The sequence below is a fragment of the Leopardus geoffroyi genome, chromosome E1, assembly GCF_018350155.1.
Source record: "Leopardus geoffroyi isolate Oge1 chromosome E1, O.geoffroyi_Oge1_pat1.0, whole genome shotgun sequence".
NCBI classification, from domain to species: Eukaryota; Metazoa; Chordata; class Mammalia; order Carnivora; family Felidae; genus Leopardus; species Leopardus geoffroyi.
Genome location: NC_059330.1, coordinates 46,372,694 through 46,390,187, shown reverse-complemented (window position 1 = coordinate 46,390,187; position 17,494 = coordinate 46,372,694). Strand labels below are relative to the sequence as shown.

Here is a 17,494-nt window from a genome sequence, read left to right as displayed (position 1 = left end):
TTGATGCTACCTGCCTGGCTAGGCTATTCAGAGGACCCAACACGATACTGACGGAGAGCATCTGGCCCAAAACAAGCTATGGGGCAGTGCTGATCCTCTCCCCTCTGCCTGTCACCTCACTCCCCTCCCTCCCTTCTCCAGACCCCTCAGTCCCCCTTCACTTTTTCCCTCAGCCCCCACCTCTGGCCCCTCCAGGTCCCCCTCCTGGCGTGGGGGTTGCTTTAAGGGTGGTGCCTGAGGTAGGGAGGTCCTGGAGGCAGAGAAGAAGGACCTCCAACCTTACAGGCCCCATTTCATTATACTTTGGAGGGAAAGACATCTTCATGACGGAGGAACAGAAGAAATACTATAATGCCATGAAGAAGCTTGGCTCCAAGAAGCCTCAGAAGCCAATTCCCCGGCCCCAGGTACCAGCCCTCTGAGCCCCTCCTCTGGCAGCCTCTATGAACCAATGAGGGCAAAATGCAGGCTGCACTCTGCCCACCAGGCTGTGTCGCTGGTGTGAGGCCGGGTCCACCTGCAGGGAAGCTGGGGTCACCAGCCAGGAGGAATGGGGCCTCTTTATAACTGCACAGAGGCACCGCATGCGGGAGCGGCAGCTGCCTGATAAACCCCAGTCACTGCTTTACCCCTCACTTGGCCCTGCACAGCTCCCCAGTGTCCGCCCACCCCTCCAGCTGGTGGCCTCAGGGGCAAGGGCCCCTAGAAGTGGGAGGAAGAGGACCCTCCTGAGTGAGCAGTGACTTTGGGAGAAGGATGGGAGGTTGCTGGGGGACCTTTATGGGAGGAACGGTCCTAGAGTGAGGAAGATACCCACAGACCCCACAGGATGATCTGTTCTGAGGGATCCCACCCCCCCACTGCCCTGGCCGACTCTGCCACAAGCCCTGACACACCCTTTCTCCTCTTCTCTCTCTCTCTCTCTCTCTCTGTCTGTCTCTCTGTCATGCTGTTGTGTCATCTTGTGTCTCCCTCCTGTCCACATCCTGTGTGGGTCCTTACCACTGCCCCCCCCACATCCACCCACGTGCACCCCTGCACTCCTACCCATGCTGCAGAACAAGATCCAGGGCATGGTGTATGACTGCGTGACTAAGCAGGTGTTCGACATCACGATCATGATCCTCATCTGCCTCAACATGGTCACCATGATGGTGGAGACAGACGACCAGAGCCAGCTCAAAGTGGACATCCTGTACAACATCAACATGGTCTTCATCATCATCTTCACCGGGGAGTGTGTGCTCAAGATGCTCGCCCTGCGCCAGTACTATTTCACCGTCGGCTGGAACATCTTCGACTTTGTGGTTGTCATCCTATCCATTGTGGGTGAGCGGGGCCAGGCCGGGCTGAGTCATCCAGGAGGACCGGGTGCTCCCGTTCTCGTGCACCTGCTCGTGCACCTGGAAAGCTCACACGCACACTTACACCCACACGTGTGTCCATGCACCTGGCATTCACAAAGGCACCCAGGGTGGGCTCACGGGCAGTCCGTCACCTGCACACACGTGAATGCACAGCTAGAAACATTTACCTGACCAGTAGATGCACACTCAGGTGCCCATGTGCTAAGCGGAAGACATAAGATCGTGCCAGTATCCATACACACAGGGGAAGTGCGCAGACGTGTGTGTAATTATGATAGCAACTAGCTACCATTTATTGATCACTTATTACACACCTGACACTGTGCTATCCTGGGAGGCAGGTACTGTTGCCGCGTCTGCTTTACAGATGAGGAAACTGAGTCACAAACAAGTTAAATGTCATGCCCAGAGTCACACACAGAGCTGTCCTTCCTCTCTGTCTCATCTGTGGCATCTGCAAATAGCCTTGGGAGTCAGCCGTACCCTCACCCCATCACCTTGGGCATATCCCACCCCCATCTAGCTGTGTCAGGGCAGAGATGTAGCCCCTGGCCCCAGGGCCCTGGAAGAGCCCGGCCTAATGGGTCAGGCCATTCGGGCCAGGCTTCTACCTCTCCCTCCTGGGGAAGAGCACACCAGGCTAGGCCCCCTTGAGCCCTGCATGCCCCCCACTCCCTGACCCAGCCTCCTACCCAAGGGCAGTGGTCCTCACCACTTCCTCCCTGCAGGACTCGCGCTCTCCGATCTGATCCAGAAATACTTCGTGTCACCCACACTGTTCCGAGTGATCCGCCTGGCGCGGATCGGACGTGTCCTGCGGCTGATCCGCGGGGCCAAGGGCATCCGGACTCTGCTCTTTGCCCTCATGATGTCCCTGCCTGCCCTCTTCAACATCGGCCTCCTCCTCTTCCTGGTCATGTTTATCTACTCCATCTTCGGCATGTCCAACTTTGCCTATGTCAAGAAGGAGTCGGGCATCGATGACATGTTCAACTTTGAGACCTTTGGCAACAGCATCATCTGCCTCTTCGAGATCACCACGTCGGCTGGCTGGGATGGGCTCCTCAACCCCATCCTCAACAGCGGGCCCCCTGACTGTGACCCTACACTCGAAAACCCAGGCACCAGTGTCAGGGGCGACTGTGGCAACCCCTCCATCGGCATCTGCTTCTTCTGCAGCTACATCATCATCTCCTTCCTCATCGTGGTCAACATGTACATTGCCATCATCCTGGAGAACTTCAATGTGGCCACTGAGGAGAGCAGCGAGCCCCTTGGCGAGGACGACTTTGAGATGTTCTACGAAACGTGGGAGAAGTTTGACCCTGACGCCACACAGTTCATTGCCTACAGCCGCCTCTCTGACTTTGTGGACACCCTGCAGGAGCCACTGAGAATCGCCAAGCCCAACAAGATCAAGCTCATCACGCTGGACCTGCCCATGGTGCCAGGGGACAAGATCCACTGCCTGGACATCCTCTTTGCCCTCACTAAGGAAGTCCTAGGTGACTCTGGGGAAATGGACGCCCTCAAGGAGACGATGGAGGAGAAATTCATGGCAGCCAACCCCTCCAAAGTCTCCTACGAGCCCATCACCACCACCCTCAAGAGGAAGCATGAGGAGGTGTGTGCCATCAAGATCCAGAGGGCCTACCGCCGGCACCTGCTCCAGCGCACTGTGAAGCAGGCATCCTACATGTACCGCCACAGCCAGGATGGCAGTGGGGATGGGGGTCCTGAGAAGGAGGGTCTGATCGCCAACACCATGAGCAAGATGTATGGCCACGAGAATGGGAACAGCAGTGTGCAGAGCACAGGTGAGGAAAAGGGCTCAACAGGGGACTCTGGACCTTCCATAGGACTCACACCCATCAGCCCCTCAGACGCTGCCCTCCCTCCTTCCCCATCCCCAGGGCAGACAGTGCGCCCGGGGGTCAAGGAATCTCTCGTCTAGGCAGTAACGAGGTGGCCAGCTGAGCCTGGCACAGCCCCAAAGCTCCCTCATGGTGCCTGCTCACTGAGGGAGCAGGGCTTTGAGTCTGCGACTGATCGGCTCTCTGTTGGGGACAGGATTTGGTCATGCTGGGGCTGACACCCAGGCCATGGAAAATGGGAATTGCACTCAGAGGCTCCACACTGGGCCTGAGGCCCCAGCTTCCATGATTTCTCATTTCAAGTTGTCCTCACCTCCTCATGGGCCCTGCTGCCTCTCCTCTTGGGGGGAGGTCAGAACACCAGAATCTCTGCCCCCCACGCTGGGGAGGAGCCAGCCTACGATGGATGGGTTAGCTGCCCTCCTGCCACCAGAGTCTTAAGGGCTATAGGCCTCTCCTCAGGAAGTGGCTCAGCCCCCCCCCCCCGACCCCTCCTGGTTAAAGATATATTTTAAAGATTTTATTTTTAAGTAATCTCCACACCTCACGTGGGGCTCGAACTCACAACTCCGAGATCAAGAGTCGCAGGCTCCACTGACTGAGCCAGCCAGGCACTCCCTGGATAAAGATGTCTTAACCTCAGTGAGAGTGGACACCTGACCCCAGGGGCCTACCAGCCCGCCCCCCAGCTGGGACATAGCTTCATCCTGCCAGCTCATGGATTCCCTGGAGAAGGGAAACGTCACTGGTCCAGAAATGTCTCCCCAAGTCTGATTGGCCCCTGGATCCTAATGCATCTGGCTGGGGTTGTGGCCCCTGAAACCATTTCCTGCTTTGTCCATTGTGCAGGCCCCTGGCTCCCCTGGCTGGCCCCTAGGGGAAGAGCGGACGGAGGGTTCCACTTGAGAATTGTCTTTTTCTAGGAAGCATGGATAGCTGGGATAGGTTGGGTGTTGTCAGCTGCATCACTGCACTGGAGGCTTTCTTGGCCTGAACACCCAGACCTGGGGCGGGGCAGGGACCCTGGAGCTCCGGAGGTAGATTTCTGTTCCCTCCCTCCCTTCTTCACTCCTCCATTAGTGCCACAGGGCTCTTTGTAGCCTCACCAAGCCCTGAGATGCCCTCATCCCCCACCACATCTCTCTTTTCCTTCCTCCTCATCCTCTTCTTCCCCATCCTCAAAGTGATCCTAAGAGTGTTGTCGTTGCTCCCGTGTTAAGAGATTTCAACACTGGGACATGCACAGCTCTCCTGGCTCAGGCCCAACCTTCCAACTTCCATTTTTGTTGGCACCACTGATCTGGGCATGGCAGAACCAGCCAGGCCTCTGCTGGCTCCCGGAGCTCAGAGGAGGCAGGGAGACACCTGCACAGGTGTCATTGGATTTATTCACTTGTGTGTGTGCCTTGTGTCTGCCTCACACCTATGTGTACAGCTGTGTGTGTGCGTTCAAGTACGTGAAGTGCTACGTCCTGTCTCTGCAAGTGTGTACCATGTCAGCGTGCCCCTGTAGTCTGACTGGTGTGTGTGTGTGTGTGTGTGTGTGTGTGTGTGTCTGTCTCCTGTGCAGGCCTGTTGGTGTGGTGTGCCTGTGCTATATGTGGATAAGCGTGAACGTGTGTGGGCAGGTTTGCACGTTGAGTCCCTGTTGACCTTAAGTTCCTCTTCTCTTTCTTCTTCTTTCTTGTGAACAGTTTGATTAAAACTCAGGAAGCAGCAAAACCTCCAAAACAATGTGTGTGTGTGTGTGTGTGCGCGCGCGCGCGCGCGCGCGCATACACGCTCGTGCGTTCCCGTGGCTGGAGCCTTCCTTTCTGTCTGCCCTGCTCGCTGGCCTCCTTGCCACCCGCTCTCCTTTCCTCCTAGTCTCTTTATCACACCCATTTGTCCCAGCCCTGCTCCCTGTCTCTTGCCTGTGTCCTCTGTGGAAGGAGGCCCCACCCCTTCCATCTTCCTGCACAAGTTCTGTCTCTTCCTGCAGAAGGTGCATCCTACAGAGGGCAGCCTCCTCCCTGACCAGCACCCTGCCCATGCCCCTTCCCTCCTCAGGCCCCAAACTGGGGTGGCCCCAAGAGCCTCAGCATCCGTTGGACGGGATACTTGCCATTGGACTGCATCCAGATTGCAGAGCCTCCCCTGCCCGTGGCCCCCTCCCCCACACGTCCACATCCATTCCCACTCTGGGTGGGAACAGGCCCAAGCCAGGCTGGCAGGCAGGCTCCTTTGTACAGTTCTTATAATAAACCTCCCCCTGGTGCCTCTCACGTGCGAGCTTCTTCCTTCTGCACCTCCGCATGTGGACACTGACAGGGTCTGAGGGCTGCAAGGACAAGAAGGGCTGGTGGGGATTGAAGCCAAATGAGGAAGGCTCGGGGAGCCTCAGGGTGGGGAGAGGGCCCCAATTCCCCCTCTGGCCCAGTCCAGCTCTTTCTTGCCCCCCTCCAAAAGGAGGCTTGGACTCTGAAAATTAAGAAAGGGGAACCTCACTAAAATGGAGTCGTGAGGTTCAGCAGAGGAAGCGCTCAAGCTCCACCACTCATCATCAATGTAGACCCAACAGAGATGACCTTGCAGGTGGACACCAATTTACTATCCCTGAAGCTGAGAAGAAAAGCTTTCCTCCTGCCCTGGCAACAGCCCAGCCAATGAGAGACAGTCACAGCTCGGCCAATGAGAAGCCACCATACTTCCAGCTCCCACTTCACACCAATGGACTTTTGTTTACAACAGCCTTCCCAAGGTCCCCCTTTCCTCTGTAAAGGAGCGCGTCCTCTCCTTTGTGGACATGCCCGCGGTTTTGCCTTCCTTGCTTGTTTGGCATTGCAGTTTTCTGCCATTCCGGAATCAACCTGTCTTTTGCTGGTAAAATACCTGGCAGTTTTATTTTTAAGGTTACAACTCCAACCTCTTAGCTGGAGTCCAAGAGGCCAGGTAAGGTCATGGGTCGTGGCCCTCCACCCCTAACAGCACCACGCTCCCTCTCCCCACCCGTGATGGTGCCCAGGAAATGGTATTGGGACCCAGTGGCCCGAGTCCCTCCTCTCTGGACCCTTCACTTCTCTGTGCGCCACCCCCCCACCCCCGCCAAAGGCCCAGAGGTGCCTGAGGGACACATGGTGTGACCCCTCCCTCTCCTCAGAGATACTACCCCCCTAAAGACCCTGCCTCTGAACCCTGACCTCAGAGAGCCCAGGGTCCCTATGGACCTGTGACAATGAGTAATATATGATGTAGTGAGGTGAGTCCACAGTCCTGGTGGGTGAAATATAATTTCATATATAATTTTGTTTTCTACAACTTGATTTCTGATTCCCAGGGCTGTATGTGTTCAAACTAGTAAACACTCCTTTACAAGATTCCTGCACCCCCTTTTCCTGGGTCCTGAGGTTACGTGGCATCACAGGCCACCCTGACATCCCTCAGCCATCTTCCTGAGGCCCCTTCCCACCTTGCTGTTCTCTTTGCGTGGGGAGAGGGGCTCAGCATCCCTGCAGGGTCCTGAGCCCCCCACCAGGGTGCTGACCTCCCTCCCTGAGGTGGGGGTGGGTCTCCTCCTCACTGTAAGTTTCTGCAAACCGTTGCCTAGGGCTCTGTCTGGCTCCAAGGACAGGAGATCTGGCACAGTGCCCTGACCCACCCTTCCCCTGAGCCTTGAATAGTGGAGGAAAAGAGGCAAAATACTGGATGAAAAACATAAGCTAATATTTCAAAATCATCCAGTTTGGAGAGCCAGTTATCAGTGCTACTCCCCACCTTCCTGAGGGTAAACTGTGCTCCCAGATTTCTCACCAAACGCTTAGATACTGGATTCCCTTCCACGCTTATGACGGCCCCGAAGTGAAGAATGGATTATTACGATTACTTCTGTCTTACACGAATGAGGAAACTTGGGCTCTGAGGGTTAAGAATGGGTGTTGGGTAACTGGGGTGCTGTTGGCATGTGGAGCAAGAAATCTGCTTTGTGAGACACTGTCCCTCCCGCTGCAGGGAATTCAGCACCCCTGGTCCATGAAGGCCAGTGGTGCCCATTGGTCACTGCGACCACTGAAATGGTCCCAGTACCTTTCCGAATGCTCCCGTGGGGGGTGGGGGGAGGGGGCAGGATCACCCCTTGTTGAGAAGCACCAGGGAACGTGGGGCGGCTTTCTACCTGGTACACGGCAGGGCCAGGAATCAAACCTTCTTAGCCAGCAGGCCTCCTCCACAAAACAGCCAGCGGAACAGAGCCAGGAAGAGTGGACCAAGGGGAGGGCAGAACTCTGAACCCCTCCTTCCAAACTGAGGTTGTGTCCTCTCCCACCCTTCCCAGGGTTGCTGGGGGGGGGGGTCCCTGACCTCTTGCCTCCTCAAACTCCTAAGCCCCTCATCCCCTCTCCGCATGCCCCCATCTCTTGTCTTGCTGTCTTCCTGGAAAGGTGAAGTGGGGGCTGCCAGATGTTGGGGTCTTTTGCAGCCCAGGGAAGCTGGGGACAGAGGCAGGAGTGGGCTTATAAGGCCTCCTGTTCCAGGAAAGAAAAGACGTCACTAGCCCCAGACAGAACTCTGTACTGTTGTCACCAGAGAGGGAACAGCACGGCCCCAACTGTGACAAATAACCCCGAAGGCGCAGGGGGCGGGTGGAGAGGGGGCACCGCGTCCACCCACTCCTGAAAACGGATCCCCGCCCGGCATGAATGGGAATGAAGTCCAAAGGACACATCTGCATCCTTGCGCACGGGGGGACGTAGATGTGTGGATGTGTTTGCAAGATGCCAACTGCCCCCAGCCTCCATCCCCCCTGAGGCCACCCTGGGCCCTGGGACCAGCTCCTGAGCAGGGCCCGCACCACACAGCCCAGGCAACACACCCGTGTGAGCATACACCCGTGCGCACACACAGGTGTGTACCCCAAGCCTTCCCCCATTAGCTTCCCAACGTCGGGGGGACACTAGCTCCAAAGCTAACCAAGGCCTCCATTATGAGGAGGTACTTTACTAAATGCAAAGACCCCTAGATTCCCCCCCTCCCCATTCCTCTGGAGGGTCTCCAACCACTGCCACCAGCACAAGGGGACTGTGGTCCCCAGGCTGACCTCAGGCGATGTTTATATTCCTGGGCTGTTTGTTCTGCGAACTGAACATCTGACACCTTTTCAGAGAAATGTTTTTTTTCATCTGGAACATCTGGGAACAGCAAGAACATCTGGGACTGCCAGGAACGAGCTGTACCTCGGATGAAAACTTAACTCTCCAGTCCCCATTTTCTATAGCTCTGGTCCTGGCTGGCACTCCTTGGGTGTAGCCCCTACTAGGGGCCTATGCCCACCAGGACTAAGGGGGTACCACCCAGATCCCTGCCTTTCTCATTGTCAACCCTGGCGTGGGAGGCAGCTCCACATCTCTCTAAACCCAAACAGACTCACCAGTAACATAGGCTGTTGGAAAAATGGAAGGTGGTGGGAAGAGCGAGATGTAGACAGCGGACACATAGAATTCAGCATCTTTCTTCCTCTCCTGAAACGGGGAGGGGGGGCGGCGGAGCAGAGAAGGAATGGGGGGACAGGAGAGAAAAAGGAGGAGACATAAAACTCAGAATGGGCTCAGCTGCGGGACTGAGGTATGCAAGTCTGCCACGTGTGGCCGTGCAGGTTGTGCACTGCACGAGGGCCACCCTGGCCCCCAAGGGGCAAAAGTTGTGTATGACCCAGGGATTGGGGCACAAAACTGAACTTAGTTCCAGAACACTATGGTTTCATCCACCACTCTACTGACTGGCAAGATAAAGCCAGAGAGCCTCTTAGTTTCAGAATCTGAAGATTCCCCAGCACTAGCCTCCTGTCCCCCTGCCCAAGACCCGAGAGCTATGGACAAATCCCTGGGAGTCCCTTGATTAGCTGAGTTGCAGGTTTTTTCTAAGCTGTCTCTACCTACCTAAGTTCACCCCCTTTTTGAGAACAAATTCTCTCACCAGGTGAGGAAGGGAGGCCTCTTGCCAGGGTCTGGACCATGTCTTGTTCCATGTGGCTGTCACACCTGGCTCTTGCTCAAGAACCTCTGTGGCTCCCTTCCTCCACAGGGTCACATCTATGTCAACCCCCAACATGGCTGCCTGCACTCCAGCCAAGAGGCTGCATTCTGGGCCTCTCCAGGTGCCGGGCCTGGGCCCACAGCTGCCCCCCACACCCCTGTACCATCCTCCCTTGGTGCCTCTCTTCCTGCAGAGCGCAGGTTGAGCCCGAGCCAAGGAGCTGTGCTCACACTCACCCACAGGACCCATGTGTACTCAGCTAAGTGCCTGGGAATCTGAACTGTACAATAGGAGGCCGGGGGACTCCAGGACATGACCATCAGTGGGGTGGGGACAAGGGGAGGGACGCACAAGCTACCCTCAGAAGACTGAGAGGCTCCTGCCTCCCAGGGTCCCCCCCACAGTGGTGGACCCCAGCTGTGATGCCCTTTGAGCCTTAGCAGCACAGCTGACAAGAGAGCCCTCCCTCCCCCGCCCTCCCCCAGGGTCCCCGGAGAGCTGGTGCCTCCCCTGGGTCCCAATTTGCATGGCAGGAAGGGGCCTGGTGGGGAAGAGGCGGGGAGGGGACCGGCTGCAGCCCAGGCAGTTACACGTTTTCCCCCCCAGGAGCCTCTGTCCTCGTCACCAGCTCGGGGTCAGAGAGAGAGACGGAGCGGTAACCATGGCCGAGCTGGTGCTGTCTCCCATGCCCAGCAACTGGCTGGTGGTGTTGCTGTTGCTTCTGTCAGGTACGGCACCCCCGAAACGAGACCCGTGGTTTCGCTCTCTGTCACGGCCTGTTTGCTTGTTTCCACCGCTCTGTGTCCTGCTCTCTCCAACCTCGCCCTTCTGTCTCTCACACTTTCGACCTCCTGTCTCCCTCTGACTGCCCCGGGGCCTGGGTCTGGCGTATCACCTACGCTGAGGAGCTCAGGGGGTCCGTGGTCCCAGCCCCTCTCCTGTTTGGAGGGCGTCAGGCCGAGCTGGGTGTGAGGTGAGGGGTTGGTGTCCATGACGTGGTTCACCCCCAGTCCCTTGAGGGCATTGTGTGGGGGCGACACGGGAGAGAGGCTGCCCCCAGCCAGACCCTGGGACGTGCATGGTCCAGAAATGGTCCCCTGGTCTGGAAGACAGGACAGCCATCCAGCTGTGACTTCCCTCCTGGTCTCATCCAGGGTGCCTGCTCAAGGCCGTTGGTCAGGTCAAAGGCAGAAGGAGGGGCGGGAAGTGGATTTCTGGTGACCCTGCTCCATTCCAGTCTCTCCAGAGCGCTGCTACGGTGGGGCTGAGGGGTCTCGAAGCTGATGTCCTGAGAGGAGGAAGTGGGTCTAGGAATGCTGGGGGCCCCAGGGGTGGGGCAGCCACTTTCCAGGGGAGAGCCCTGACCCAGCCCCGCCTACTTCCTCCCACCCAGCAGGTGTGCCAGCAGCCAAAACAGAAGACCTGTACCAGGATCCCAAAGGTCAGCCACTTCCCCTGCCCCTTCTGGGGGCAAGTGTGTCTGCGTCCAATGCTGGTCCCGGTCCCAGGGTCCGTGCCATGGCTGCCCCTCGTGCCCTTGTGCCCCTGCATCTCCCCAGCCGGTACACCCATCTCTAGGCTACCTTAGGGTCTCCATCTCAGAGGCCTGGCTCCGAGGGCCCCCCAGCACCCCTCCTGCCAGCTGTCACCCTCATTAGACATAAGTGTTCCAGTCCCAGAGACTAAGGGGTGTGACTAAACCCAGGCTGGGAGGCGGGGAGCCAGAGGGAGTTCCACTGGGGACTCAGGCTGGGTCTGTCTAGCGGGGGGGGGGGGTGGGGGGGTGGGGGGGGGGGTGGGGGGGTCGGACTCAGCCCGGGAAAGAGTCTGTAACTTTAGGGGCTCTGACAGGCCATAGGGCCTCAGGGATTCCTACGGTTCGCTTACTGGGAACGAGGCAGGAGGGAGGCTTCTTGGAGTAAGTATGTGGGAGAGAAAGAAGATTTAGGAATAAAAACGAAGGGAGAGCACCAGGCCAGGTGGGGGGCTGTCCTATGGGCCTCTGGACCCCAGCAGGAGAGGCCTAGATCAGGCTGCTGTATAGGCATGGAAAGGAATCGGAAGGTTCCAGAGCCCTTCTAAAGGAAAATCAAATGCTGGGGCGCAGGGGGGTGGTGCAATCAGGAAGGGGCGGGACCCAGTGGTTTGGCCTCTGGCCACTCACATGGCTCAGCTCCTCCACACCTCTGCCTCATGACCGTCCTATACCCAAAAGCAAGGACAGACAAGAGTGGGGGTCCGTGGTTGGGCTGGCAGTCGGGAAGATGCAGAGCGGGATTTTGATCCCGGCCTCGGTGCCCACAGGAAGCACTTGTGCCCGGATCTGGCAGAACCCACGTTTCATAGCCCGGAAAAGGGGAGCCATGGTGGAGATCAGGTGCTACACAAAGGACCTGGGAGCGGTGAGCTGGCTACGGAAGCGGGAGACGGACTTGGAGCCCAAGCCACTGCTGGAAGACGCCCGCATCCTAGAGAGCCAGAACGGCACTTTTGCCACCCTCACCATCCAGGGCATCCAGTTTCAGGACAACGGCATCTACTTCTGCCAGCAGAAGTGCTTGAAGGGGTCCCTCAGCACGGGCTGTGGCACTGAGCTGCGAGTCATGGGTGTGTTCGGGGCCTGCCCTCCAGCCGGGGGGGGGGGAGAAGGGGTGACGGGGCCATGGAGCCTTCACTGAGCCACCCTCACCCCTGCCCCAGCCCGGCCTGCCGCCCGTGGGGGGGCCACATGTTGAAGGTGGCCGTGGCCACAGAACACCCAGGAGAGCCGCTGAGGAGGTCCTGAGGGGTGCAGGCCCAAAGAGGGGTCCCCAGCCTCACCACCCCCTGCCACCTCCCCACAGGATTCAGCACCATAGCACAGTTGAAGAGGAGGAACACACTGAAAGATGGCATCATCATGATCCAGACCCTGCTTATCATCCTCTTCATCATCGTGCCCATCTTCCTGCTGTTGGACAAGGTGACCACGGGGGCCGGGGGGGGCGGCCATGGGGCAGGCCAGACGTGGGCAGGGTCTCCATCTCCCCAGCCCCATAGCCTGCCCACGGACACCTGTTCAAAGTCTCCTTCATTCGTTTGGTTGTTCTGGCAGAGGGCACCTCACCTCCTCACCCCTCGCCCCTCACCCCCAACCCCTCCCCCCGGGCCAGTCTCCCTGACCCTCCCCAGCCTGGCCCAGCAGTGGATGGGGTGGGGGAAGCTAACACTCTGTTCTCCATCCCTCGCCCCGCCAGGATGACAGCAAGCCCGGAATGGATGAAGACCACACCTACGAGGTAAGGGACGGGGGGACCCCGCGGCGCTGGGGGCTGTGGGGTGCTTGATGGCACCGTCCACTGGCGTGGTCAAGGAGTAACCAAGGCCTAAGCACCGTTCCATGTCTCCAGGGCCTGAACATTGACCAGACAGCCACCTATGAGGACATAGTGACTCTACGGACGGGAGAGGTGAAGTGGTCAGTGGGGGAGCACCCAGGCCAAGAGTGAGGGGCCGGCCCTCCCCACGCCTCTGGGCCCAGCCAGCTGGGCCTTCGTGGACTGCTTCAGAGCCACCGCCAGCTCCCAGCTCATCTCTTCCCCGGACCTCGGTCAGCCTCCGAAGCTGGCCCACCAGATCTGCCTGCCCCTCTAGCCCCTGGTCTCCAGCTCTTACCGAGGAGACCAGAGTAGAAGGGGTGCAGAGCGGTGATGTGGAGTGAGGAGTTCTCTGGGGACAGACTGGACCCAGCCTTCTGGGGGTGCTATGTGGGGATCCATCCCACGTTCAGGATGGGGAAGACAGAGGCTTATCCGAAACCTGCAAATGGACTCAGAGCAGACCAGCTTCCTGCAGAGCCTGGGAAAGGTGGTGGCCCATCCCACTTGGCCACAGAGGGGCCAGGGAGAGCCACCAGCCTCTCCCACTCTCTCCTGCCCTCTCCTACCCCAGGGAGCTCCTAGCCTTGATCCCATTCTCCTATGGAATAAACGGTGTGTCGTGAAACTACACACAGGCTTGTGACATCTATGGGTTTGGAGTGGGTGAGAGTCTCTCTGGACACAAATGTTTGGGCCCCTGTGGGCCCGTGGGGTGCAGGAGAGGATGACTGCCATAGGGCTCACGGACCTCTCCCGTGCTCACGGGCTTCTCTCTGAAGGCCTGGCTGGGATCTGTGGACATGCCTTCCATCTTCCGTTAGCTGGGCCCAGCCTGGAGAAAAGCTAATAACCCTTATTGGCGGGCATGCCCCCATCCTGCCTTCTCTTTAGCCCACGAGCAGCGCTTGGGTCCTGCTCTGTAGGGCAGGGGTCTCAGCCCTGGAGGAGCTTGCCCTCACCCACCCATCCCAATCCTACTGTCCTTTAATGCCCTCCACCTACAAGAAGCCCTCCCAAATATCCCCAGGCCCTGCCCCAGCCCTGTTACTGGCCTGTGCTGCCCATGCTGGCCATGTTCTCCAGATAAATGAATCCCTACCAAGCCTGGAAATTTTGTTTTTAAGTTTGACCCAGAGCCATGCAAGAGAGAGATTCCTAAAGAGGGAGGCTTTACGGTGGTGAAGTTTGGGGGTCCTTCGTCAGGTGACTCCTTCAGCCTTTCCCAGCACCACATCAGAGGTCCCCTAGGGCCCCAAGCTCCCCACAAAATGATCCCTAGGGCCCTACAAATTAGGGCCCCGACCTGCCAGCTGCAGGAGTGACTGGGAACAACTCCCAGCTAGGATCTCAGGTGCCATTAACCTCTATGTGCAAAGCCAGGCCTCGCTCCACTTCCTGTTGACCTTGGGGGGACCCTGAAACACCTCTTTGCCACTCATGCTTTGGCTTCAGGCCAGAGAAATCTCTGCCCCCAGGGTGCTGCCAATTTAACTGGAGAACCAAGCCCAGCATGTGGGGGCCAATAAGGGCAGCCATCAATTTTTACTAGCTTCCCCCTGGAACTCCAGGTGGGGCAGGGGGCTGAGGTACCTGGCCCTGGGGTTTCCAACAGTCATTCTCTGCATCGCTCGGTGGTGCTCCCTCAAAGCCATGCTGGGCAGGCCAGGTAGGGCCCTCTCCCTCCCTGGTCTCTGGGCTGTCCGAGAAAACTGGTTTGTTTTGGCATCTGCCTCCACTGAGCCAGAGCCCTTCCTCTCCTGCTGCTTTGCATAGGGGCGCTAATTCTGTCCTTCTGCCTCCACGAGGGACCCTGGCAGCCGGGCTGGGGGTGGGAGGGAGTCTTCACTTCTCCCCCAAGCAGGGTCTCCCCCAGCCTGGGGCTGCCCTGAGTCTGGGGAGGCACTGGCTTTACGAAAAGATTCATAGTTCTGAATAACTGAGTTTCCGTAATGCTTTGCAGTACTGTTGGCAGGGAACTATTCGAGCAGCAAGGCCTGCCTCCTTCCCCAGACACCCCTAAATGGTTATGATGTAGAAGACCCTCCCTGGCCTGTTTTTCTGTCTTAGGCGCTTGTGCCATGGGTATCGCCGTCTCTATCTTATGGGTCCCTGGCCCCCAGAACTGACTGAGGCAGTGGAGATGAAGCTGGATGATCCTGGTGGAGATGATGAAAACCCCAGGTCTCAGTTGCTTCATCTGTAGAATGGGAATCATCAGAACTTGTCTGAGAGAAGGGCGTTGAGCCAGATGCTGTTTTTTTAAAAAAATTGTGCCATGTAGTAAAATTGACTATGTTTTCTTTCAGTGTACAGTTTGATGAATTTTAGCACATGTGCAGATTTGTGTAACCCCACCGCTGTAATCAGGATACGGGACGTGAACCAAAATCTTTTACTGGGCCCCCAAAATACTTATATAATGAGCACCTCTTAAATGCCAATAAGATTGTACTGAATACCTCCATATTCATGTACGTACTCTCGCGTGAGCCCCAGCATAAGCCTGGAAGGAGGCAGCATTATCCCCATTTGGTAAATGAGCAAATCAAGGCCCAGGAAGATCACAACTGGCCAAAATCACACAGAGACCTTCTGACTCCAAACCCGGCATTCTTTCCGCTATATCACAGCTGCCTCCCTCGGAGGACTTTGCAGCACTGAGACACCGAGGAGGAAGTAAAGAAGGAGGAGAACCAGGGAGGAGAGAATCCTGGGACAACTCTGGCCATCTTTAAATATTTCCCATTGTTCACAAGTCTCAACACCCTGAAGGACCCACTCCCTTCCCAGCCGGGCTGGAGATCACGCCATTGGGCCATCCTTCCAGGGTGCCAGCTCTGGGCGGCTCCTCCAGGCCTCCCCCTCCCCAGAATACAGCCCCAAGGTGCCTCGGTGGGCACATGCCCCACTGCCCACTGGGGGAATCCAGCCCAGTCCCTCGGGGCCCTGGTGTAAGCATAGGCTGGTTCCTTCTTCGTTCTAGCTTGACTTCCGGCCTTTATCGACGCAGGTGCTGCTAGGCCTGGGGTGCTCTGACTCAAGGGTTTGGGTGTTTTTCCAGCAGAATCAGAGGTAAGAGAAAAACAAAACAAAATGTGAAAAGCTGCCACTGTTTGAGTGTCACTGGCAGGTAGTGTTTGTCCCTTAGCAGGTGTCTGGGTCTTCTGTGAAGGGCCTCAAAGGCCATCTTGGAACACGGGGTTTGGGATTCCCAGATTCTGTCCTCGAGTGTTCTCTTTAGATGACCCCAGTGGCTGGAATCAGAGCCCACCCCTGTGGAATTACCAGATGTGTCCGGCTCGCCACAGTGCTCCTGGTTCTGGCACCTGCCGAATCTGCTGGGGACTCAGCTGCCAACAAAAACAGAACAGCATCAGGGGCACCTGAGTGGCTCAGTCGGTTAAGCGCCTGACTTCGGCTCAGATCAGGATCTCAGGGTTTGCCGGTTCAAGCCCTGCATCAGGCTCTGCAATGACAGCTTGGAGCCTGGAGCCTGCTTCAGATTCTGTGTCTCCTTCTTTCTCTGCCCCTCCCCCACTCGTACTCTGTCTCTCTCTGTCTCAAAAATAAACATTAATAAAAAATTAAGAAAACAAAAAAAAGCAACAAACCCATTTGGGATACCTCAGCTGCTCCTCCAGCTCCAAAGCCTTCACCTGGAAATGGCAGTGACTCCACAGAGAACAAGAATTAGCTAGCATTAAATCCTGAAGATAGAGTACAGGGTGTTAAACACATTTAGAAGGATCCTAGTGCATTTCTCAAATTTAAAAAAAAAAAGCCTTGGGGCGCCTGGGTGGCGCAGTCGGTTAAGCGTCCGACTTCAGCCAGGTCACGATCTCGCGTCCGTGAGTTCGAGCCCCGCGTCAGGCTCTGGGCTGATGGCTCAGAGCCTGGAGCCTGTTTCCGATTCTGTGTCTCCCTCTCTCTCTGCCCCTCCCCCGTTCATGCTCTGTCTCTCTCTGTCCCAAAAATAAATAAAAAAACGTTGGAAAAAAAAAATTAAAAAAAAAAAAAAGAAAAAATTAAAAAAAAAAAAGCCAAAAAAAAAAAAAAAACCTCTTTCTCTCAGACCTAACACCACTTTCTCAGATGGCGAAAACAGGGGGGCAGGGGGGCAGGGGGAGGCGGTGCTAAACACCTCGTGAGGACCCGCTTAGGGCTCGGGCACAGTAGGTCATGAGTCCGTGCAGAATATTTGTGTGGACTTGTGATCAGCATCTGCGTACTGCCTTGCCTATTTTTTTTTTTTTTCATTTAAATTTTTTCATGGATGTAGTGCCGTGCATTGCAAGATCTTGTACTTTTTATTTATATTTTTGGCACTTGTTATTTGAATTCATTCTATGAGGAGGACATTGAGACACAACGTGGCCTACCTTACCGTTTCTGGGTGGGTGGGCGTTTGGGTTCTTTCCTTGGCATTGTCTTGCATTTGCATTCATTCAAATCCACCTCGCACATGCTTGTTGAGTTCCTGGGTCTGGGGCTGTGTCCCCCCTGTCAGTGCCCCCCTCTCCCCAGGCTATTCTCTCATCTCTATGTCTTGGCTATTTCTTTATGGCAGTTTTCACAAGATGAAATTTCCTTATATATTTTACCATTATGTATTTATTTGTTTCCTATTATCTCTCTTCCCCGGGTACTATAAGCTTTAGCCAAGAAAGGATCATGTCTTTCATTCATCAGGGTATGCCCATCTGCCTGGTACAGTATCTGGCATACAGAAAAAGCGACAACTACGTCTAGAACCAGGTAATGCACAAAGAAGAGTGGCAGTGAACGAACGAGTGGATGAGAGGGATGAATCCAGCTTCAAAGGGTTTGCAGTCCCATAAGGGGGCTAAGATGTTCACAAATAAGCATAGAATAAGGCAAAAAGAGTAGA

General features: G+C 56.4%; 2 protein-coding genes across 5 annotated transcripts in view; both read left to right on the top strand.

Moving 5' to 3' along the window:
* Positions 1-5,505, top strand: part of SCN4A (sodium voltage-gated channel alpha subunit 4) — a 44,567-nt gene extending 39,062 nt beyond the window's left edge. For all 3 annotated transcript variants that reach the window (XM_045489448.1, XM_045489450.1, XM_045489449.1), the window contains exons 23-25: positions 303-407; positions 1,059-1,329; positions 2,096-5,505. In XM_045489448.1, coding sequence (XP_045345404.1) covers positions 303-407; positions 1,059-1,329; positions 2,096-3,321 — 1,602 coding nt within the window. In that variant the 3' untranslated portion in view covers positions 3,322-5,505. The remainder of the gene's footprint in view (positions 1-302; positions 408-1,058; positions 1,330-2,095) is intronic.
* A 4,316-nt stretch (positions 5,506-9,821) lies between these two features.
* CD79B (CD79b molecule) lies at positions 9,822-13,236 on the top strand. 2 transcript variants are annotated; one of them, XM_045489446.1, is made up of 6 exons: positions 9,822-9,975; positions 10,641-10,688; positions 11,552-11,854; positions 12,091-12,209; positions 12,484-12,525; positions 12,637-13,236. In XM_045489446.1, the coding sequence occupies exons 1-6, from the start codon at positions 9,909-9,911 to the stop codon at positions 12,733-12,735; spliced, it is 678 nt and encodes a 225-aa protein (XP_045345402.1). In that variant the 5' UTR covers positions 9,822-9,908; the 3' UTR covers positions 12,736-13,236. The 2 variants fall into 2 exon arrangements, with proteins under 2 accessions (XP_045345402.1, XP_045345403.1); XM_045489447.1 differs by having other exon boundaries at positions 9,824-9,975; positions 10,644-10,688.
* Positions 13,237-17,494: the final 4,258 nt, after the last annotated feature.